The sequence below is a fragment of the Schistocerca serialis genome, chromosome 4, assembly GCF_023864345.2.
Source record: "Schistocerca serialis cubense isolate TAMUIC-IGC-003099 chromosome 4, iqSchSeri2.2, whole genome shotgun sequence".
In the NCBI taxonomy this organism is placed as follows: domain Eukaryota; kingdom Metazoa; phylum Arthropoda; class Insecta; order Orthoptera; family Acrididae; genus Schistocerca; species Schistocerca serialis.
In genome coordinates this window covers 115,137,272-115,163,003 of record NC_064641.1, presented here as the reverse complement: position 1 = coordinate 115,163,003, position 25,732 = coordinate 115,137,272, and the positions used below count along the sequence as shown (strand labels likewise).

The 25,732-nt window shown below is 39.3% G+C and overlaps 1 protein-coding gene across 1 annotated transcript in view; it reads right to left on the bottom strand.

Annotated features, from left to right (window-relative positions):
• The window catches only part of LOC126473149 (huntingtin), a 516,516-nt gene that overhangs the window by 380,578 nt on the left and 110,206 nt on the right, over positions 1 to 25,732 (bottom strand). The window contains exons 12-13 of the mRNA XM_050100007.1: positions 23,285 to 23,440; positions 9,754 to 9,914 (exon numbers count right to left, since the gene is read on the bottom strand). Coding sequence (XP_049955964.1) covers positions 9,754 to 9,914; positions 23,285 to 23,440 — 317 coding nt within the window. The remainder of the gene's footprint in view (positions 1 to 9,753; positions 9,915 to 23,284; positions 23,441 to 25,732) is intronic.

Below are 25,732 nucleotides of genomic sequence, written 5' to 3'. Positions count from 1 at the left end.
GTGAACTTACGTTTGTGAGCAGACATAGTGGAAGGTGAGGAAACCATTGCGGAAGAATCCCCCATGATTACCGGCGTCTCCGATGGCGCGCTCCTCCCTTGTGGGGGCCCTCGCCGAGGGCACACCCGCCTTAGGTGATTGTTCACACCTCAGGTCACACCTCCCGACAAACGGATGGAGGGACCAATCGGCACTTTCGGAAGGTATCAGCTCGGGTAATCACCCCTCCCTGGGCCTGGCCGTTACCAGGGGGTACGTACGTGTCCTACCTGTCTACCCGGGGCGGGGAATTACGCGTTACCCCGTCACCGGCTACGCATGGAAGTGCGTGGGTCGGCCTTCAGACACGCACAGGGAGGAAAGAAGAGAAAGGGAAAGGAAAGAAGAGGGAGTCTCAAACGCCGTAGCGGAGAAAAGGGCAAGGAGAAGAGGGAAGGAAAAGAGAAGGACAGAGGAAGGACGAGGACTGGCAAGTGTAAGAGCAAGGAATTTGGAACAGTTTCGAGCGTCCGTCTCCGGACGTAGGCACAAACCATACCCCCAGAGGGGGAGAAAGGAAGGAAAGAGACAGAGGTGAGGGGGGGGGGGGGGCGAAGATGGGGGACGGGGAGGGATGCGGAAAGGGAAGGGAAGGTATGCAGCCCGGAAAAGGAAGGAGGGCCACATTAGCTCGGGGTCCCGTGCTCGCTACGCACGTGTCCACAAAAGAGTTGTGGACCCCCTGGGGGGTGGTCCATAACTGACTCAAGAGGCAGAAATAAGGGACGGGCAAAAGTGGGAGATCAAACAACCTACACAATTCCAAGACTGTCCCAAAAAAAAAATGAACATCTGATCCTCCCCTCTGCAGCCTAGTGGGTAACCACTGCAGCAGTTACTAAAAGCCTCCTTTGTGTGAACAAAAATGGTAGAATGTCCCTAAAGTTAAATTGCATAACATACTCAGCAACAGTATACTGAACACAGATTGTAAAACCAGTTTGCCGGAGAGTTCGTATATGGTGACGCTCATATGAAATAACTTCATAACTGACCAAACTGTGATTAGAAACGCTCATCACTTTACTTTCATGCCATAATTTAGAATGGCTTATTTGGTACTAAGTAAAGTTACATAGTATTGTTGGCTGGGAGAGGTCTATGGAAGCTCAGTCACCTCCCCTTGCAGCCAAACACTGGTAATGAAATTTTTTCTCACAACAAGATTTGAAGAGGCTGTAAAGGATGTGCATGACATGTAGGACTGCTTACATGACTCACAAGATCAAAATGGACGATGAGGAGCACCAATACCTAATAGCTATATGTCAGCATCTGCAAGCATACGTACTCTACAAAACAATGCACAGTGCTTGGGGAAGGTTACTTCATCCCAAAATTATCCACCCCATATCTTACACAATTTGCGTACACAACAAAGGAAAAATTATGGTTTGTACTCCCCACACATCTCATTCTCATGGTCTCTATGCAAAACATACAGTGGACACACCAAAGTGTTGCAGTCTACACTGAATACAGCACTGACCTGAAAAAAAAAGGAAGACCACACTGTTTTCCCAAAATTCAACCACTACCCATAAGCACCCCAATCAAAGTGTTATTTTGTCATCAAAGCAATCCACGCAAAATCCCAGTCCATCCTTACATCACACTTACTCCTAACTCCTTCTCATCTGGGCCACATCCCGGAGGAAGAAGAAGACCAGTTGCAAGAACTGTTAGATATATAAAACTAGCTCATCCTTTTCAGATCCCATCACAGGCTATCCAAATCTACCAAAGGCAGGACAACTTGTGAAAGCAGTTATATACCACATCTGCTGTAATTTCCACACAGTATTTTACAGTATTTTTTATGATAATGACCACCAGCTACCTGCCCATCCAAATGACAGGTTGCTGCCAAAATATTGGCAAGAGCAGAGTTGACCATGTAGTGGCAGAACATGCTGAGCACAACGGGCTCGATTTCAATGGCTGCAACACAACTTATGCCATCTGGATCCTCCAACCGCCACCCTATCAGATTCTCCGAACTATGAACTACCTACATCGACGGTGAAACATAACAGACACTGAGGACTCACACAGGAGTGCTTCTTTTTATTTAATAAAATTGCAGCCAAATAGCCATATACAGTTACTTTGCTCAACGTTTACACTTACATTTACATTTTACATTTTTTGCATATTCATTTATAGATTTCACTCGTTTACTCCACAGTTCTATGTGATATCGTTCACAGGCTTCGTTACACAGTCCACAAACACAGGTTATGGTTGAGTCATGATAAGTTTTGTTGTTGCAAATTAGATGACGAAAGCCGTGAATAGAAAATCTAGTTATGACATGTCACAGTTCGAAGTTTGCTGCTGTCCATGAGCGGTTCGTCATTGCTTCTGTGCCACAGAACTCCAGCCATGCTTTTTCTTGTTTATACTCCATGATCTTCAGTTGATTTCTGGAAGCTCTGGTGTGTGGCATCATATATTGAAGTTTGATGTCTTCAATTAGGAATGTCTCTCTCACTAGCAGGTACACTAGTCTAGATCTTGTTGTCTTTGAGAGACCTAGTGTTCTTTTTAGATAAGTTGATTTTACCTTTTCTAGTGTTTCTAGATTTTTTTCTGTCAGGTGGTCCATATAATCTCCATCCTGTAGGCCAGAATTGGCAAGATTTTTGCATTGAATAATTTCGTGGCCATTTCTAGACTGAGTAGGCGGATGTTTTTGATGTCCTGTATTGCTATTATTGCTTGGGCTGCACGTTCTGTTGTATGTTTTGTGAAGCATTTGGCTGTTGGTTGCAATGTCACCCCTAGGTACTTAAAGTCTGATGAGATTTTTATTTTTTGTCCTCTGATGTTGATTTCCGCATTCTTAGGTGTTTTGCTTCCTTTTCTGAAAATCACCATTTCTGTCTTTGGTATGTTTATGTGTAGTTTGTGTTCACTGCACCATTTGTCTATTTTTTCAATGATTTTCTGCAGCTTCTGTATATCTGTTGATCCTACAGCTATGTCGTCAGCGCATGCATATATGTATACATCTTCTTCATTTTCTCCAATTCGCAGTACTTCTTTAGTGACAAGAATGTACAGCAAAGGGCTCATTGGGTCATCCTGCAAGGCTCCGTTCAATTGCAGAATGAGGTTCAAAAAAGAGAGGTTGTCTGATATTGTGATTAAGTTGTATTCGAGGATTGACTTGATTATTCTTGCCCATATGAGATCTTCTCCCATTGTGTTTTCCAGTTTTCGGATTATGAGATCTCTTTCCAGTAGGTCTATGAACACTGTGTAGAACATTTGTTTCTTTTGTAGTGCTTCGTCGATGTTGTTTAGAAGAAGCATGACTGCCGTAAGTGTTGATCTTCCAGATCTGAAGCCCATTTGTCGTTCTGGGAGGTGACTGTCCACACAGGCTTTGATTTTTTGTGTAATTATCTTTTAAAACATCTTGAACTGAGTGTTTTCCAGAGCTATGGCTCTGTACTTGTGTGTGTCCATTGGGTCTCCTCTACCTTTGTAGAGAACTTTTTAAACACATGCACCTGTCAGAAAGGGTGGTGATAGTCCACCTCAAGGGACAGACCTTAAGCATGGCTCAAGGCTACCAGCTAAAAGATGAGGCACAAGAGACACTGTGGATTTCCCTGTCAGATATGTCAGATCTGCACACTCAGAACTGAAGGGGTAACAAGGCAAGAATGCTCACTGAAATAAAATATCTCTAGGTAAAAGTCTTGGACATTTAGCATCACACGACCCACTAATGGTGTATTAATTCCAAACTGCAATAGTGAATGTGTCAATGAGACATGACACTCACTACTTATAATGATTTTACAAACAAAAAATAATGCAAATTGCAGCATCATTAATAACTCCTATTTATGCTAATTTCCTTAACAAATTAATTGTATGAGAACCTGAGATGCTATGACCTCAAATGAGGAGCCAAATGAAACACACTTGTTTATATTATAACATGCTTTCAGACACTAAATAGTTTTAATGTTAGAAGCAACAAACAACTCTGCAGTCAAATTGAGCCAGAAAGCACCATTCTCCACAGTACCATGTATTATGAAGTCAGCACAGAGTAGGCACATCTGTTGTCTGACAATCTGACTTGGAGATTTTACAGTATTCATTGCTTTTAAAAACAATATTAAATTTATTTAAATCAGTCATTAACAAAGTATTTTGCTGTAAAGTATGATATAGGCATTTTACTCTCTGAGGACAATGGATGAAGGACCATCGAAAGAAAATTTGGAATAAATGACCACTTAAATTTTATGTTAATTTACAAATATATTTTCTTTGTGTAAACCAATGTTGTAAAAAGGTTGCAAAAATTAATTTTGTCAATAACAACGGAACTACTTTCATATAGGGATAGTTTTAATGTTTTATTTGTAAAATTTGAATAGAGGTCAACAAGAGTAATTTGCACTGCAATGAACAGGGCAGCGCTGTGCCGGGGGAATGTCTTTTGTGCCTCAGTCATAGCCACAATCTCAGTGCTGAGTCTGGCAACAGGCAGTGCTGCAGAAGGATTTTGTGCGGCATATGAGCTGCACTGAAAGTAAAATACTTTAAATTTTATGCTATGTGTTGAATTCTATCTTAATTAATCATTTGAAGCTTATAGTTGTTCACAGACTGCGAGAACTTTAACTTTCGATGGGTGTTTGGCACTGAAGGTAGTTGAATTATTACTTTTGCGGTGTGTTACACAGTGCTGCAGTCAAGTAAAGACTGTTTAAATTAATTTCACATCACATGGATTAGTAATGCTAAAGAGAAACTACATAGATATTATTAAATAGTTTCACTGCCAGTTTTCAATGACTATAGAATCATTTAGAGAACTTTTAATTTCTGATTCTCATCAAATCAGGGCACTTTCAGACTTTGAAATTGAGGGCCCAAGTGTGATGAGTGCTTGGTATGTGAGTTAGCTTCACACATACTATATATATGAACCTTGGAGATGAATTAAAAACTGTTTTCAGCTTTTTTTTATATTAAGTCTGCAGCTCACGGTCTAGTGGTAAATGTTGCTGCCTCTAAATAATGGGGTCCCGGGTCGATTCCCAGCTGGGTTGGAGATTTTTTTTTCATCCAGGGATTACATTTCATCCTCAGTGACACATCAAATAGAAAGAGTTCCAGCAGGCAGTTGAACAATACCAGACGGGGCCTCCTGGCCAATAACACCATATGATCATTTCACTTCACTTCCCTTCATTCATTTTATTGACAGGCCATCATTTGGAAGTAAATTCAAATTTATTTATTAATATAAACTTCATTCAATTTCACTCCAATCTATTTGTCATCATCAGTTACTTAACTTCCTATTTCACTTACAAATGTTGCTGTATTCTGGAACTCTCTTCAACTGCTGGGAAAAACAGAACAAAAAATCTAATACTTCTATAGCCAAGTTGGCCACAGGGTGATACACGGAGCTACGCGTAACCACCCTTTACACATATGTTCAAGCCAAAGTTTGTGTTATGTCACAGAAACAACCCTTTGCTATTTCAACCACAACTTTTAACACTAATTTTATCAGTCAAAAGTGAGAGTAGGGCTCACAGTGGAAATTGTTCTTGCAACATGTCCTTTTATCCCATAATCCTCCTGGACCCAGTCTCCATAAGCTCCTGCCCCACACTGTCTTTCGAGCCTTACTTCACTTGTCCTGCACTCACACCCTTCCTTCCACAGTCTGCCTATCCTCTACTCTCTCCCCTCCTCCTAATCCACTTCTCTGTGCGCTGTTCACAGCTCTTCCTGCCCTGCCTACAGCTCTCTCCACATACCTCACCCCCTATCCTGGGCACCCGGTGTCTCTGCCTCCCACGTCTGCTACCCATCCCAGACCTTCCCACCCTTTAAGTGTCAAAGTGCAGAGCTTGCACAACGTAGCCAGCCAGGATAATGTAGCCACACAGATGACGGTGTGTACATGAGTACTCTATAAGATTTGAATGAGGATTTGTCCAAAAAGTGATAAAGAGACAGAAAAAGTTCTAGGGCCGATGGAATCAGATCCTAGTTTTTATATTGTAGTCTGGCACTTAAAATGAGTGACCGAGCCAACAAGCCAAATACTTTACTAATAATGACAGTAAAATTACAATTTGTTTCTTTAATTTCAGTCTAGGATCACAAAAATTGTCATCAGACGATCAAGTTTGGTCTTTAGTGATCATCTTCAGTTCTGTAGTATGACAAGGTTTCCAAAATCAAAATGTTGGACACATATCAGAAGTTGAAGAGAATCAACATTTTGTGGAAACTTTCATTAATACTGCACCTAAACAGTAGATCTTTGTAAAAATACATGGTTTGTGCCATTACTACACAGTTTATCATAACTTTTTGTCAGAATTTGCACAAAATAGGGTCAAAACAGGGCAATCTATATAAACCTGAATTACTTCAATGAGCCGTAATTTCCCTTTGTACGCTCATAGAAGCAGAAAAGTTGTTTTAATGATCTCAGTAGCTCTAGGAGAATCAGAAGTACCACTCACTGTTGGAAAGTTGATTGTCACTTCTGCACACAAGGTCCTTTGCCTGGTATAATGCCACACTTACTCTGTTCGTGTCAGTTTGTTAGTAGCCTCATCAGTCGCAGTTTGTGAAGTCTGTGAATGTGTAGTTTGGGTCGCATGAGAATAACGAGCAAATTAGTGAGTTGTTCACAGTCTTTAGCCACCAAAAACAGACAGTACACACTTCGAGAGCAGGTTTTTGTTGTGCAAAAATACTGGATGACAGACTCATTGGTTACAAAACAATGGGCATTCCGGAGAGAACTCATTGTTCGCAATGTTCCAACAAAAGCAACAATTTTATTGGCGACAAGTGATGTACTATACAGTGGCAGTAGTAAACACAGACGATCATTGAGTTCAGAGGTTACTGATAATGTTCGAAGACTCTTTGAGAACGAGTTGTGTCGAGTGAGCCGGGAGGCAGGCATTTCGTATGCCAGATGTCAGAGAGCTGCAAAGAAATCGGCCCTGCGGCCATACAGAGTGAACATAATGCAAGCACTGTAAGAAACAGATCACGAGAAAAGAATGCCTTACTGTCGATGGTTTCAGGGGTTTCTTATTCAAAGTCCAGACATTCTCTCCATCAACTTGGTTTACAGATGAGGCATGGATACATCTGTCAGGTCACATCAACATACAAAACTGGGCTGGTGTAAACCATCCCTAGATCCACAAAAGGCTGGAGTGTGGTACACGGTGTAAGCTTCCAATATTGTTGTCCCCATTTTCTTCGATATGATCACAGCCACTACAATTTATATGAGCATCTTCCAACAAGCTAAAGCAACATGTCACACAGCTCGCACTTCCGTGCAACTAGTAACCAGTTTCTTTGTTGAGTGAATATTCTTAAAAAAAATCGTTGCTTCCCAGGATCACCTGGCCTAACCCCAGTCCCCTCCCCCAGATTTTTAATTCTGGGATTATCTTAAAAGACGAGTGTACAAGAATAAACCATGGGTAACTGCAGAACTCTGTGATTCCATTAAAAATTAAATAAGCAACTCTGGTGACAATACATCTAACAGAACATTGCAGAATATGGTGAAACGAGTACAGTTGTGAATCAATGCAGGTGGAGGGCTCTTGCAACATTTGCTGTAAGGACTTTGTATGTATATATGTACGTATGTATGTATGTCGTCTTGCACTTGTGTATTATCATCTCCCAAAATTGCAAATGTGTCCCATTATTGGTTCAAATGTTATGACCCATTAAAGTAGTTCAGGTTTATATGTATCGCACTTTACCTTCCCTTACAAACAGAGTAAATATTTTGTTATTTTATTGTTGTCACATGCATGTGCAATATATCACTATAATAAATGAGGTCTTAACTACGGTAAACAATGATTATTACAACTACTTATTATTTTTTATATAGGCTACCCGTTTCTCATTTTCATTTGTATTTTGCTGAATAATTTATGTCATTCAGAAGCTTGTTATTTTCAAATAGAAGTTTATAAAAATGAACACAGGAAGTATCCTGAAAATGAGTCTTAGTTATAATTATCTCCTTAACAATTTTCACACTGAACCTACTCTTTTTATCAGTCCATAGAGAACACACTTTCTGCAGCAGTATTAGGGCCAGATAGAACTTGCACAAACACAGTAATGAGCCACAAATTTTTGCAGCAAATATCTTGAGATGCACGAAAGTTGAAAATAATACACTGTTGTTGACCAACAGACATAACAGTTCTTAATTCATGGTTTTACACTTCACAACATTTTTAGCATGGTGCAGTCCATCAAAAAGTTCATCTTCACACATTTCTTTCATAATATTTTCATCAAGCTCTACTAAGGTTTTAAGACTTTGCTAAAACAACTTCCTAAGAAGAGGATCTCTGAGCTTAATCCAGTTAAATGGTTTCAGTACATGAAATGGGTAATCCCATTTATCAAAGTAATCATTTAGTGTCTCAATTTGAATAACCAAGAAAGCTGAATCTTTCAGCAATTTATCTTCTGAAATGTATTTGTCAAAGATCACATTTTCACAGTTTGAAAGTTTTCCTCTGTCCTCTATTTCACTTTCCTTATCAATTACTTCATTTGCTGATATATCTGCAGCCTCAAGAGTTTTTATTGGTGATAAAAGTATTTTAAATTGGCTCTGAGTAAAATAAAGCCAAAACAGTGATGCAGGCTCTTTAATAATGATTTTAAGTTATAGATTACTTTTCTTGGGACAAAAAGTAAGATTTTTAACCCATTGTAAATATAAACAATACAGTTAACAGACGATTCCAAAGAAAGTCATTTGCTTGTCACACTACCAAGCAGCTGTTTGTATTTCACTTCAGAAAACTCACAATGCAACATCTTATCCCTCACATGAAATTTATTAAGAACATCCTTAATAAGATTTGTTATTATATCAGTTATTTCACCTTTTATATTCCAGAAGTCAGTGAGAAAGTGCTCTCCATGTGAAAGCATTACACAGTACCAAGCAAAAAACTTCAAAACTCATGTCTGGTTCATGTTGGTCTAATCAGAGACTGCATTTCCTTTATTCTTTGGGTACAAATACTTTTTCTCCATTTGATTATGCTACATGTTACTTAAAAAGATGTTGTTCCAAAATATATGGGATGGTTAATGAAAAATGGGACAATACACATCCCATGTGCATTTCCTCAGGACAATGGGACACTTAAGTGAAATAAGTGACAATTTCGTAAAGTACAGGACCTCTGGTTAGCCTAGTTTACAACATAGGAGCAAGAGCTCTGGAACTATGAAAATGGATACTACAAACCAAAATAAATAGTCCGACGACAATTTTTGTGATCAGACTGGAAATAAAGAAACAAATTTGATACTTCCTGATTCACTGTGTTTATTCATTATTATGTCCAGCTTTTAGAATAAAATTGGTTATCTGAATGCAAAGCTGATAAAAGGAATCATTCTCAAAAATACATGTGTCAACTACCTACACTGTCCCTACACTGTCTACTTCTAAACACACAGTCCCAGATATAAACAACTTTTGGTTGCACATGTATCACAACACAAACAGAGAGACAGAAGTTGGCACAAATATTCAGAGAATATTTTACTAAACTGTCACACACACCTGGACAAAAATAAACTTGATGGAAGTAGCATGTATTATGAAGGTGTAAGTAGTTTATCACAAATGCTTACCTCACTATGCCATCAGATGAAGCTCGCCTCACGCGAGCATCCTCATCGCCGAGAAGAATAAGCACTATGTGATACAAAACATTTTCCTGGAACTCCATAGTCTGTGTAAGATAATGGATTGTATTAAATGGTAATTCACTAACCACCTCAATTAGTTTAACCTGTAACAAAGAGCATGTATCAGTCACTGGAGATAATGATAATTATTAGTTCTGGGATGCAAAGAAACTCAGTCTTCAAGTACCTGTACAATGGTTAAAAAAATCAATGGAACAGTCATTTTTTTTAAAAATTATTCACTAGGTCTGCAGGTGACACTGAATGACAACGACAGAAGTTTTAGAATAGGACATAAGCTGCCAGGATCTACAAAACCTAGATCCATAACAATGATGTTCGTGTTGTACAAGAAAAGATCTAAGTCTTCAGAGTGAAGAAGAAACTCAAAAAGTCAGGTCTGACAATACAAGAGGACCCCACCTCCAAAAGACTACACATTTTGAACTACACAATTTCGAGATTTGGACAACAAAATGCATGGGCAAATGATAACAGGATAATAGTGAAGACTGAAAATGGAAAAAGACGAGATTGCAATACAAATGAACTCAAAAGCCAGTGCATTAGGAGCTAATAACATACCAGCTCTTGCTGCCACTGATTTGTGTGATTATAGCATTACTGTAGATTGTAGTTCACCATAAGTTAACTAATGTGTGAATTGTTTTGTTTTACTTCATACTAATTCCTGCTTTTCACTGTTTCTTATTGTCTGTGAATTATTGTACGTACTTAATCCCCCCCATGAACCATGGACCTTGCCGTTGGTGGGGAGGCTTGCGTGCCTCAGCGATACAGATAGCCGTACCGTAGGTGCAACCACAACGGAGGGGTATCTGTTGAGAGGCCAGACAAACGTGTGGTTCCTGAAGAGGGGCAGCAGCCTTTTCAGTAGTTGCAAGGGCAACAGTCTGGATGATTGACTGATCTGGCCTTGTAACAATAACCAAAACGGCCTTGCTGTGCTGGTACTGCGAACGGCTGAAAGCAAGGGGAAACTACAGCCGTAATTTTTCCCGAGGGCATGCAGCTTTACTGTATGATTACATGATGATGGCGTCCTCTTGGGTAAAATATTCCGGAGGTAAAATAGTCCCCCATTCGGATCTCCGGGCGGGGACTACTCAAGAGGATGTCGTTATCAGGAGAAAGAAAACTGGCGTTCTACGGATCGGAGCGTGGAATGTCAGATCCCTTAATCGGGCAGGTAGGTTAGAAAATTTAAAAAGGGAAATGGATAGGTTGAAGTTAGATATAGTGGGAATTAGTGAAGTTCGGTGGCAGGAGGAAGAAGACTTCTGGTCAGGTGACTACAGGGTTATAAACACAAAATCAAATAGGGGTAATGCAGGAGTAGGTTTAATAATGAATAGGAAAATAGGAATGCGGGTAAGCTACTACAAACAGCATAGTGAACACATTATTGTGGCCAAGATAGATACGAAGCCCACACCTACTACAGTAGTACAAGTTTATATGCCAACTAGCTCTGCAGATGACGAAGAAATTGAAGAAATGTATGATGAAATAAAAGAAATTATTCAGATTGTGAAGGGAGACGAAAATTTAATAGTCATGGGTGACTGGAATTCGAGTGTAGGAAAAGGGAGAGAAGGAAACATAGTAGGTGAATATGGATTGGGGGACAGAAATGAAAGAGGAAGCCGCCTGGTAGAATTTTGCACAGAGCACAACATAATCATAACTAACACTTGGTTTAAGAATCATGAAAGAAGATTGTATACATGGAAGAACCCTGAAGATACTAAAAGGTATCAGATAGATTATATAATGGTAAGACAGAGATTTAGGAACCAGGTTTTAAATTGTAAGACATTTCCAGGGGCAGATGTGGACTCTGACCACAATCTATTGGTTATGACCTGTAGATTAAAACTGAAGAAACTGCAAAAAGGTGGGAATTTAAGGAGATGGGACCTGGATAAACTAAAAGAACCAGAGGTTGTACAGAGATTCAGGGAGAGCATAAGGGAGCAATTGACAGGAATGGGGGAAATAAATAAAGTAGAAGAAGAATGGGTAGCTTTGAGGGATGAAGTAGTGAAGGCAGCAGAGGATCAAGTAGGTAAAAAGACGAGGGCTAGTAGAAATCCTTGGGTAACAGAAGAAATATTGAATTTAATTGATGAAAGGAGAAAATATAAAAATGCAGTAAGTGAAACAGGCAAAAAGGAATACAAACGTCTCAAAAATGAGATCGACAGGAAGTGCAAAATGGCTAAGCAGGGATGGCTAGAGGACAAATGTAAGGATGTAGAGGCCTATCTCACTAGGGGTAAGATAGATACCGCCTACAGGAAAATTAAAGAGACCTTTGGAGATAAGAGAACGACTTGTATGAATATCAAGAGCTCAGATGGAAACCCAGTTCTAAGCAAACAAGGGAAAGCAGAAAGGTGGAAGGAGTATATAGAGGGTCTATACAAGGGCGATGTACTTGAGGACAATATTATGGAAATGGAAGAGGATGTAGATGAAGATGAAATGGGAGATACGATACTGCGTGAAGAGTTCGACAGAGCACTGAAAGACCTGAGTCGAAACAAGGCCCCCGGAGTAGACAATATTCCATTGGAACTACTGACGGCCGTGGGAGAGCCAGTCCTGACAAAACTCTACCATCTGGTGAGCAAGATGTATGAAACAGGCGAAATACCCTCAGACTTCAAGAAGAATATAATAATTCCAATCCCAAAGAAAGCAGGTGTTGACAGATGTGAAAATTACCGAACTATCAGCTTAATAAGTCACAGCTGCAAAATACTAACACGAATTCTTTACAGACGAATGGAAAAACTAGTAGAAGCCAACCTCGGGGGAAGATCAGTTTGGATTCCGTAGAAACACTGGAACACGTGAGGCAATACTGACCTTACGACTTATCTTAGAAGAAAGATTAAGGAAAGGCAAACCTACGTTTCTAGCATTTGTAGACTTAGAGAAAGCTTTTGACAATGTTGACTGGAATACTCTCTTTCAAATTCTAAAGGTGGCTGGCGTAAAATACAGGGAGCGAAAGGCTATTTACAATTTGTACAGAAACCAGATGGCAGTTATAAGAGTCGAGGGACATGAAAGGGAAGCAGTGGTTGGGAAGGGAGTAAGACAGGGTTGTAGCCTGTCCCCGATGTTGTTCAATCTGTATATTGAGCAAGCAGTAAAGGAAACAAAAGAAAAATTCAGAGTGGGTATTAAAATTCATGGAGAAGAAATAAAAACTTTGAGGTTCGCCGATGACATTGTAATTCTGTCAGAGACAGCAAAGGACTTGGAAGAGCAGTTGAATGGAATGGACAGTGTCTTGAAAGGAGGATATAAGATGAACATCAACAAAAGCAAAACAAGGATAATGGAATGTAGTCTAATTAAGTCGGGTGATGCTGAGGGAATTAGATAAGGAAATGAGGCACTTAAAGTAGTAAAGGAGTTTTGCTATTTGGGGAGCAAAATTACTGATGATGGTCGAAGTAGAGAGGATATAAAATGTAGGCTGGCAATGGCGAGGAAAGCGTTTCTGAAGAAGAGAAATTTGTTAACATCCAGTATTGATTTAAGTGTCAGGAAGTCATTTCTGAAAGTATTCGTATGGAGTGTAGCCATGTATGGAAGTGAAACATGGACGATAAATAGTTTGGACAAGAAGAGAATAGAAGCTTTCGAAATGTGGTGCTACAGAAGAATGCTGAAGATTAGATGGGTAGATCACATAACTAATGAGGAGGTATTGAATAGGATTGGGGAGAAGAGAAGTTTATGGCACAACTTGACCAGAAGAAGGGATCGGTTGGTAGGACATGTTCTGAGGCATCAAGGGATCACCAATTTAGTATTGGAGGGCAGCGTGGAGGGTAAAAATCGTAGGGGGAGACCAAGAGATGAATACACTAAGCAGATTCAGAAGGATGTAGGGTGCAGTAAGTACTGGGAGATGAAAAAGCTTGCACAGGATAGAGTAGCATGGAGAGCTGCATCAAACCAGTCTCAGGACTGAAGACCACAACAACAAACAACAACTTAATCTTATTTCCATTTTTATTTAGCAGCTTATCATCATATCGTTGTTACTCATCACTAGGGCATTAATAGTACACTCTGTTTATAATTTGTTTATCTTGCTTTCAATAATGACATGCACAGATTATTCTGTCTCCATCTAGCAAGCTGCTTTTCCTGTCACCACTTGCCTGTTCAGCAAATGCTGCAAACTCTGCTGGCCTTGGTCATAAAACCTCCCTCCTCCCTGAAGGCACCTGCAGCTTTCACTTCCTGACACCTGCGCTCCCCACCTTAGAGTACTTCCTTATGCTCTGTTCCCTCACAAGCAATGACCCAGGGTCACAAGTGTCCAACAGCAGCAGCCCCCTTGTATGTTTGCACCTGAATGCACTAAGCTCCACGTAGCCATCTAAATGTCAAATCTCTGCCAGTTCATCTGTCATATATTTCAAGATGTAGATGTAAACAACCGTGTAATACTTCTGTTGGAAACCTGGCTCAAACTGAGTCTTCCCACTCGTTCAGTAAACCAACCTGTCTAAATGTTTCTAAGAATTGACAGACGTAACAGACTAAACGGGTAAGTTGGGTCATATATACGTTCTAGTTTATCACCTACTGTGCTACACACATCCAACAATAGTGAAGACAAACAACTGGAATATATTTTCATAGAGATCAAATCCCTTAACAGAAAGTGTCTGATTTGTGTCCTCTGCACACCTCCTGAAGTAGGCAGGTTTGCTTGCTTCGAACCTGTTCTTTCAAGTCTCAAGTCGACACACAATCAAGTAATTATAGCTGGTTACACTAACATAAATTTTCTATGCAGTAGTCCTTCCATTGTCAAATTTAAAGCTGATGCTTTCTTCTTCAAATGTGTCACTACTTCAGCCTGCTCCTACCATCACACAAACAGTAGTAACATTCTCCTAGACACATTTGCAAAGAAATCCCCAAACAGAGTAGTTTTTACTCCTCAAATATCTGTACCTGGCATGGCTGCCCATGACATAATATTCATGATGCCCCAGAAAGAAACCACAACTGACTACAAACCAAGACTTCAAACACATTAATTATTCTGAAGTTGCAACTGAGATGCAAGAAAGTGTTTGCAGGACATCATCTATTCCCTTTTTGGAAACAAACAAAAAAACTCCATGGATTTACTAACAAACTTATTCAACTACATGAGAAATATGCTCCCCTAAAGACCAGAAAAGTAAGCAGGAAACCTGAACCTTGGCTGACTGCCAAGCTGTGAGAAACGCTAAGCCTGACATGCCCATACAATAACCACAATAGAAATACACCAGCTGTCTTATGAAAAAACCTGCATGGTTTTGGTATGGACAAAATTAAAACTGTACTTCACATTACCTACATCATAACTGAACTGCAAACGAAACGGACACACTTTGTCTACATGATAAGGGTAAATGGCTGCAGCCATGAAAAATTCTACCTAAAGCATGTCACTTGAAATACTACTCAAGAAACTGTCATGTGTATCAGATTAACATCTGCTAGACACAAAGACATCTCAGTCAAATGACAAAGTTTATCGCTGACGCACTATAAAAGATATCTTCAACCACTTGTTAACCACAAGTGATTTCCCTGATGCATGGAAACAGTGGCTAATAAGCCACTACCTCAAAAGGATGTTAACACAGCACCCTCTGATTACTGACTCATTTGCATTCTTCCTACACTGTCCAAGGCCTTAGAGTGTACAGTCCATGACCAGTTAACAAACGACCTAACTACAAAAACCTACTAGACAAACACCAAACAGATTTCCATAAGCATCACAGCACATCTGCCTTAATAAAGGAAATAGATGGCCTGAAGCTTGCCATGATTGCACAATAGGCGACTATCATGTACTTCTTAGACTTCAGCAAAGCCTTTGAGACCACTTACTTCCACATTTAATTTGCCAAATTTGGCAGCCTAAATTTCTCGCCAGGTGCAGTGCAATGGTTTCACTCATACCTGACATCTTAACAGTAAGGCATCATGTCCTATACCATAAAGTCACAATGGAGGACAGCAGTATCAGGTATTCCCCAGGGTTCAGCATTATGTCTTATATGTTTTCCACTACACACCAATTATGAATCATCAGTTTGTTCCTACAGTAGATACAACACATACACTGATGACCTCCAGTTGCAAAACTAATAAACCCTATGAGAGCTACTGCGAATCTCAATACTGAACTGTGTGCACTACAAAAATGATCACTGAATATAGGGTTTAAGCTCAACCCATCCACAAGCAAAGTGGTACCAGTTGGCCATTCTACACTCATTAACCCAAAACATCAGGAATCCTGACCATCTTTAATGCTAAATGGGGCAAACACCAGCTTAGCTCCTTCAGCAACGAGTTTTAGAGTATTAATAGATGAAAATCCAACTTGGACTCAGCACCTAACTATAACGTGCACGAAAGCATCAGAATTTCTCCACACCCTACAAAAATATAAAATGCTCTTCCCTCTTGACCTCCAAAAGAATCTTGTACAAATACTTATACTTCCAATTATTGATTACAGCTATTATTGATTATCCTACACAGTCTTTCCCAGGAAAACTCATGGCACCTGGGACTAGTTACGAATGTTTGTGTTCGATATATATGTGATGTTCGACTGTACGATCACATTTCACCGTTGTACACACACGTTATCCTGGCTGTGTGCAGACAAGCATAGAGATTTTCATACCCTCTGCCTACTGCCTTATTGACATACACTGTCCCTCATCCCTCATATCTCTCCTTGACCTTAATGTTCTTGTTTGAACAACATGGCAGACACACATTCCCATTAGAGAAAAATCCTTTCTGTCCCACCCCTTGTTCAGCCACTTTCTGAAAGTCCTCCTCAGTAGTAGGAACCTGACTCTGCAATAATCTCCTGCACTATATTAGAAAACTGAATAACATCTCCAGCCTCAGAAAGCAGTTAGGGACATATCTACTGAACCAATAATAGTGAGCACCATTGTCCCTGTATGCACTCATTGCCCCTGAACATCCTTCTTTCTGATCACATCTTCCACATTTCCCAGTACTCTTCACTGGTGCAGTTGCCTTAAATTTCGTTTCCCCAGAACTCACTATATAAGTAAACATCTATTTTGTACACCCATAAATTTCTTTTACATCTGCCACTATCACAATTATTATTATTATTATTATTATTATTATTATCATATCATCATCTTCTTCTTCTTCTTCTTCTTCTTCTTCACTGGCACTGGCAGCAGCAGGGGAAGGAGTATTAACTTTATTAGTTCCTAGTCAGTATTTTTTACTCATGTTGCCTTTATAACCACTCAAATCAATTCAATACTCTCATATTAAAATTGATATTTCTTAGGCAACTATGAGTTAAAAAATTGCTTTATGTGCAAAACCCCAGTCCAATATAAGGGTCCTAATTTGAGCGGTTTTAATAAATAAATAAATAAAATAGTAAAAATTCTGTTACAAAACACTGATATCTGAATCTTAAACATGATAAAGTATTTCAATACGATTCTTCTGGGTGTGTTCCCACACATGACCGACACTTTAGCTACTGTTACATGCATCCTGATGAAGTTACCTGCAATAACCCCCAAACATCAGTAGTTGAATAACATCATGATGCTGTCGCACACCAAGAAAAATTATACTGAAACTGAAACTGGTCACAAAAGACTATGTTCATATTTCATAAAATGGTAGGAACTGCTCACCACATAGAGGAGGTGTTGAATGGCAGACGGGCACATTGACAAGAGACTGTTAGATATTATTTAGGTATTGGACTACATCAGACATAAACAAAATAAAACACACACACACACACACACACACACACACACACACACACAAAAACACACACACACGGCCACTGTCATCCCTGCCTCACTCAATTTACTGTTCCGCGTACCTGTGGTCTACCTCCATTGGCCCCAAGTCATCTGATTAAATTTCTAGAATTTCCTAACATTGTACTGTGCCTCACCATCATTTCTTAAGCCCTCAATTTTCTAAACTGATCACACATCCACAGGATTAATTGGCATACACCACCTACAAACTGATCCCATCATCATAATCCTACTTGCTAATAAAATCTCCAACTCTTTGGTTATGAACTGCCACATACATACCCATACAAGCTATGCTACAGTGACCACCATTCCAGAAATCCTGTCTCATCTCAAACACCTGCATCCATCCTGAAATCTTTCCCCTGGGTCTTCTGAATTTCCAATGGTTAAGTACTACTGATTTTCAGCTATTTATATTCAGCAATTTAACATTTGTGGTGCACATAAAAACTTTACATAATTTCCTGTTTCCTTGACTAAGAGTACCTGGAGTCCAGAATGAAATTTTCCCTTTGCAGCTGAGTGTGCACTGATACGAAACTTCTGGCATGTTAAAACTGTCTGCTGGACCGAGGCTTGAGCTCGGAACCTTTGCCTTTAGTGGGCAAGTGCTCTACCAACTGAGCTATCCAGGCAGAGCTTACGACCAGTTCTCACTGCTTTACTTCTACCAATACTACATCTCCTACCTTCCAAACCTTTACAGAAGTTATCCTACGAAACTTGCAGGGCTCCTATAAAGTTTGGAAGATAGGAGATGAGGTACTGCTGGAAGTAAAGCTGCGGGGGCGGATCATAAGTCGTGCTTGGGTAGCTCAGTTAGTATAGCACTTGCCCGCAAAAGGCAAAGGTCCTGAGCTCAAGCCTCGGTCTGGCAGACGGTTTTAATCTGCCAGGAAGTTTCACATCACAGTCACACTCTGCTGCAAAGGGAAAATTTCATTCTGGACTCCAGGTACTCTTAGTCAATGAAACAGGAAAGTACCTAAAGTTTTTATGTGCACCACAAAAGCTAAAAAAATGCTGAATATCAAAAACTCGAAATCATTAGTGTGCAGGTAATGAACATTTAGTATGCCAAAAAGATGATTTTCTTCACAAACTATCACAGCTGACAACATAAGGTCCCACTATAAAGGGCAATTCAGCTACCCCTATCATTGTTATTCTGTCTTTTTAAGCAGCCTGCAATGTTATAGCTGGCATTTGTATACCACGCACAGGATTTTCATATTCTCTCCCTCTCCACTCACTACACACAAACTATTAGTCCTACAGAAAAAATGGTCAGACCTTTTTGTAGGAAATTTAATATAGTTAAATTTTGTACTGGGATACAATGTCACTGGAGGCCACAGTTTTCGAGTTAAGCAAGAAAAAACAAACAAACCTTTAAGCACACCTCCACCCCACGCTCATCCCTCACCAGTCAGGATTTCTAGTGTTCGTGACACTACCTCCACCCACCGCACAAAAATTTCTGCCTACAAGAATTAGTACTGATATCTGAACTTTTTTGCTTTCTATTGATCAGGCTATTACACTATCAGCATAGTTGACTACTTCATTAACGTTATTATTTTAAACATGTCCATGAGGATAACGAATGATAAATGATGTTTGTAAATATTATGGTAAAACTGATTATATTGACAGCTCAATCCAAACTTAACTCTTACAAGCACAGTTGTTTCATAGGTAGAAGACATGATGAATACAACACTGTAATTGTTTTTTATGGTGTTAAAATTCACAAAATTGCTAGTTAAAATTTACATAAACATCAATGTCACAATTTCTAAGTGCTCAAATAAGTTGATGACATAATAAGGCCGGTCAATGAAGACAAAAAAAGGTTGAATGTGGGAAACAATTAGTAGAGTCACAAATATTTTTACAGTGGTAGGAAGGGAGTGCCATGGACAACAAACTAAAAATCCTGACCAGTGGGGGATGAGTGTGGGAATTGCAGTGCTTTTGAAGGTCACTTTTTTATTAGGTTTTTCTTGAACAACTCAAAAACTACTGCTTCTAGTGAAAAGATATCCCAGTACAAAATTTATTTACGTTCAGTTTCCTACAAAAAAATTTTGTTCGTTTTTTTTCTGTACGACTAATAGTTTACACATAGCGAGCAAGAGAATATGACGAACTTGTGCACAGTTTGTGAAGGACAGCTACAACATTGCGGGCTGCACAAAACAGCAGCAGCAGTGGCAGCTGAGTCACCTGTACATTAATCACAGACCAACAGCCTTAACATTGCTTTGCTGCTGAATTCTTGAACACTTTCTGAGTTTACATAATAAATTTTCTTGAGACCAAAAAGCTTCTGTCCATAAATCAGCACTGACTTAGGAGACATCACTCATGCAAAACTCAGCTTGCCCGTTTCTCACATGAATTCCTACAAAACACGGATGGAGGCCAACAGGCAGAGTCTGCATTTTTCTACATTTCTGGAAACAATCTGATACAATGCCCTACTGCAGTCTGTTGAAGATCTGAGTATACGGTTTAGGTTGATGGGAATGGCTCAAAGACTTCTTAAGTAATAGAACCCAGTAAGTAGTCCTTTGTCAGAGACAGGGGAATCATAAGGAGTGCCCCAGAGAAGTGTGATAGGATCAATCTCTTCTCTATATACATAAATGATCTAACAGGCAGGGTGAGCAGCAATATACAACTGTTTGCTGATAAAGCTATGGTGTACAGGAAGATGTCATGTTTGAGTGACTGTAGGAGTATACAATGTAGAAAAGCATTCCTGCAATGTTCGAACACAGCATTAGCTGGGTTGTGACGGAGACAGCCACATCAATTAAATATCTGGGCATAACACTGCAAAGTGACATGAAGTGGAATGAGCACGTCAGGTTAGTAGCAGGAAAGGCAAATGCTCAATTTTATTTTACTGGGAGAATACTAGGGATGCGTAGCTCTTCTATACAGGAGACGGTGCACAGAACACTAGTGTGACCCATTCTTCAGCACTGTTTGAGTGTTTGGAATCCACACCGCATCAAATAAAAGGAAGATATTGATACAATTCGGAGGTGTGCTACTAGATTTGCTACTGGTAGATTCGATCAGCATTTAAGCGTTATGTACATGCTTCGTGAACTCAAACAGAAATCCCTGAAGCAAAGATGATGCGCTTTTTGTGAGACACTATCGTGAAAATTTAAGAGAACTGGGATTTGAGGCCGATTGCAGAATGATACTTCCACTGCCAACACACATTTTATGCACAGACCACAAGCATAAGATGCGAGAAATTAGGGCTCACACGGAGGCTTTTCGACAGTTGTTTTTCGCTTTCTCTTTTTGCGAGTGGAACAGGAAAGGAAATAACTAATAGTGATGCACCATATGGTGGCTTGCAGGGTATGTACCTTCATGTACATGTAGGAGTAGATATACATTTAGATGCACATGTATACATATACTGAACCGGATAGGAAGAGTCTAAACCTAGCATGGCACTTTCCACAAATGGCCTAGCCTTCTAAAGCTTGAACTTGCATTATTATAACTATATCACTCTGATTGCCACAAAAATATGTGCAAAGAATCAGATCTGGCAAAATGTTCTTTGGGCTATCAACAGAAATATGATAGAACCTGGAACAAAGGTAATATAGACCACCTCACTCCGTAACAATCCAAAAACAAAATTTTGAGGAACATGTAACAGGATCAACTAGAGGCAAGATTAGAAATAACAAGAAACTACATAATAATACATAAGAAGAAGAAACAAAAGAGAAATGAGATACCTAAGTACAAGTGAGGGAAACAGTAGATTTATTTATACCAGCAGGGCTGGGAAATGATGAAGGGATGGAATGGATAAAACATAAGGAATAAGTGTACACTTGATGGCAAAAGCAATTTCTATATCTGAAAACATCAATTTGATGAGAAACACCAAAAAAAAAAGTGTTTGATTTTTTAATTTTATTCGCAGGGTTACACTCGGGATGTCATCATTTGTGCTGTTGGATCATATGCTACACTTTAAAACTACAGTTACCAAAAATCTAGATGATCTTAAGCTTGTGCTCCACAGCTTTAATAGAAGACATTTGTACATGTACGCCACCAAAAAGCTCTGTAAAACTTTACTATGCTGCAGCCAGTTTCGACTATTTATGTTTTCAGATTTTAAAGCTTAAAATGGCATGTACCATATACACATTATTGCAAAATATTTTTCAAGTATAGTTAATGCTCTAGAAGCAAGTGGGTCCTACATATGTAACATCTTTTGTAACAACATACATGTAGTATATATTGTTTTAAGCTTTAAAGACTGCCAGGTTATGATGGTCACAATTAGTTGCAACATAGTAAAGTTACATAGCAGATTTATAGCGGCATATATAAAAAAATCTGATAACAATACCATATCTCAAAGTTTTTCATGAGATTTTGGAACTGACGCTGAATGATTTTGACTGCTTGCCTTAATGTTTCAGCTGACAATGATGCAGCCATGTTCTGGTGAATTTAATTATGAGATTACATCCTATGTTTACACAAAAGGCTACACAACTGCACATCTGGGTTTGGTCTTGATTGTATGACTACCACTGACAAATTTAGTGCTCTCTGATGAATTTTGCTGCATCTGGGGCACACTGGTGCATTCTTATTGGCATTATAGCAGACACGCCCTCTGCAAATTGCGTACCCACGTAATTAAAGCTCAGTAGTCAAACTGATAAGGCTAGTTGTCTCTGGACATGCCACTTAAGTCTTTTTGTATAAATTTTAAAAAAATGACCAGGTCCCTTACCATATTCAGTTGAAAGCTATCCTTTTAATTAATAAATTCTTGCAATAAATGTATTTCCACAAATTACTTAATAACTGAATCTCAGGAGGATCTAATCAGAGGCACTATTTTCATACCACTATAATTTACAAAACATCATGTAAGGATATGCATTCCAGCTGCAGCTAACCACTAGGTTGCATGACAATTAAGACACAAACATTCCACACACTTTTGATGTGCTGTATTTTTGATCTAGCCAATGTAGGCTTTGCCCCATTGACATGGTATTCCACAGATTTCAGGTTTCTGCAAACACAGATCATCCATTATCAAGCTGAGGTGGCCAGAAAATTACTTTAACATAATAAGTTTTTAGAATTTTGCCTAGCTTTGATCATATTTGCCAACATACGGGAGAACTTGTGGCTAGTCATGATTCCTCCTCACTAAAGTTGTTTGTTGAGTATTTCTGTAACACTTTCATACTGTCTAAACAAAGCTATGATCAAGTGCACAACTGTTCTTTTTACTCTCTCTCTCCCTCCCTCCCTCCCTCCCTCCCTCCCTCCCCCTCTCACCTATTACTCTAACTTGGTAAGCATTTCAACCCATCCAACAAAAATCTAACAAGAGGAAAAAGTGGAACACCTACAGTTTGCGTTAATAACATCCCATTTTAAGAGCACACTGTTCTGCAGCCAATGTGCAGCTCTTATCAGTTACTGTGATGTATCAGAAACACATTACCTATTCATAAATAAGAACAATCACTTACCTTCACTAGCCAGTAGGGATTCCTCACAACTATAGGAAGTGCATTCAGTATTGGAATAGAATCGACACTGTTAACACTTTCCAGAAGAGGGTTCAGACAATGGCCAATGGCAGTCAAAGTGTGACGACAACAAATTGAAGATTCATCCTGTAGCCCCTGAAACGCATACATATCATTTCAACCTACATCTTTAAATCTACAGAGCTGATGAAAATATAGAAAGAACTAAGACTGCTATAAACAATTTTTTCTCGCTAACGCCCTTCGAGACAGGCAAAGTAGTGTAGTTGCTTGCAATCAGGTCGGAAGCCTGCTAATCGTGTTGAGTGCAGCAGACTTTACCTTTTAATACCCCCCAAATCAATTTCTCTTTTCTAGCTTTCTTTTATTTTAAATAATATTATTTATAATTACTGGCAAATATTACAACCAACTGACATTTTTAAAATGTAAATGTTGTGTGGCATTGTTGGCTAGGATATCTTGTGGGGAGGGTTCAGCTGACAAGTTGTAAAACAAAAGAGAACACAGTTATTTTAAAACTGATGAAATTATCCTATGTTAGAGTCACAATTATATTATGTTTTATACATATACAAGAGTTTTGAATCTGAATGATAATCCATGTCCGACTTCCACCTCCAACAAACGTGATGCACTCATTACTACAGGTATCTCATAGACATTATGACAGAGGTAGACTTTTCGTAAAACTCAATAATAAATAGTCCCTCACTTGCTCACTTGCAAATATACATCTGCACACTGCAAGCAGCTGTCTGGTGTGTTGTGGGGAGTATATAGCATATCGAAATCATTTTATCCCCGACCCGTTCGATACAAGGACGATATGGGGAAAAAAAGACGGTGGACATCTCTCTTTATCAGAATTAATTTTACCCTTGTGGCGATTACATGAGATCTATGCTGGAGGAAGTAAAGTGTTTCTTTATTAGGTATGGAAAGTGGGCACTCTGGATTTTGTGAAAAAAGCTCTTTAGTGTGCACTTTTCTCGTAGCATCTTCCACTGTAGTTTGTTGAGTATTTCTGTGACACTCTCATACTGTCTACACAAAGCTATGACCAAGTACATAACCGTTCTTTTTATTCATTCCCCCGCCCCCCTCTACCCGCCCCACCCTCTCGCGTGTTACTCTAACTTGGTAAGAGTTCCAGCCTATCAAACAAAAACTGAAAAACTGATTGAATCAGGGATTTGTTAGCAGCTTATTTCAGGTATGATTTACATTTACTTACGGTTCTTCCAATAAATCTGATTCTGGCATCTGCCTTCCCATAGGTTAGATTTGTATGAGTGTCCCACCTGCTTTGGAAACACGTCCTTAGAAATTTGATGGTTGTAAAGGATTCCAATTGCCTTAGTCAAGTGACACTGATTTTTTAATCTAGTTACGCACAAACATGTGCAACCATTATCCTGCCACCATCATACGTCTCACATAGGGATTATGAGACTAAGATAAGAGAGATAAGGGCACACAAAAAAAGCATATAAACATTTTGTGTAAACAATCAACAAATACTGTAGAATAGGGCATAAAAACAATATGGTATACTACCCACCAGGTAGAGAGATTCCAATCAATGTGGAATGCCGTGTAATGTTTAAAAATATTGCATGGTACAAGATCAGCGTGATGAACATTGTCATCACACAAGAAATACAGGGCATTTTCTCAGCACATAAATCCACACAATGTACAAGATAAGATAACAACTATAATGTTAATGATTAATGAAAACCACCTCAGCTGTATTATTAGACATTTATTAGGCTACAAAGATATGTAAAAATACAGTTGAGGTGATTTTCATTAACAGCATTGTCAGCTGTAATGCTCAACATGATCAAGGTAACAACAATATTGTCTCAGTTTTGTCCATTAAGGAATGTGTGATAAAGGAGCTCATACAATTTTGCATGGCAGATAACCTTGTTGATAGGGTCTGGGGATTTCAACTAAGTAAAGTCTGGAGTCCCTTACTTGCTGCCATTAGATATAGAGGAAAACAAAAATTTATGACACAAGCGTGTGTGTGTGTGTGTGTGTGTGTGTGTGTGTGTGTGTGTGTTGGGGTTTATGGGCGCTCAACATCGAGGTCATCAGCGCCCTGATACACATTAAAAGGAACGAATGTGGAGAGACCTATTAAAACTGAAAAACACATTCAAAGAAAACAGGAAAAGAGGGAAATTACTACATAAGAAAGTATAACCGAAGGGAAGGGAAAACATAGCAACAAGAATGACACAGGAATGTGTCATTGGCTGGCCACTTACAGAAAAGATGGGCGAGCTTGTCACACAGTGAGCAAATTAAAATCCGCTCCCTAAAATCTTTGTAAAAACATTTGACAAAGCACAGAACTTTAAAACTTTAACCACATTCGTCCGAGTGTTGCCTAAAAGAGTTGGCAGGTCCGCT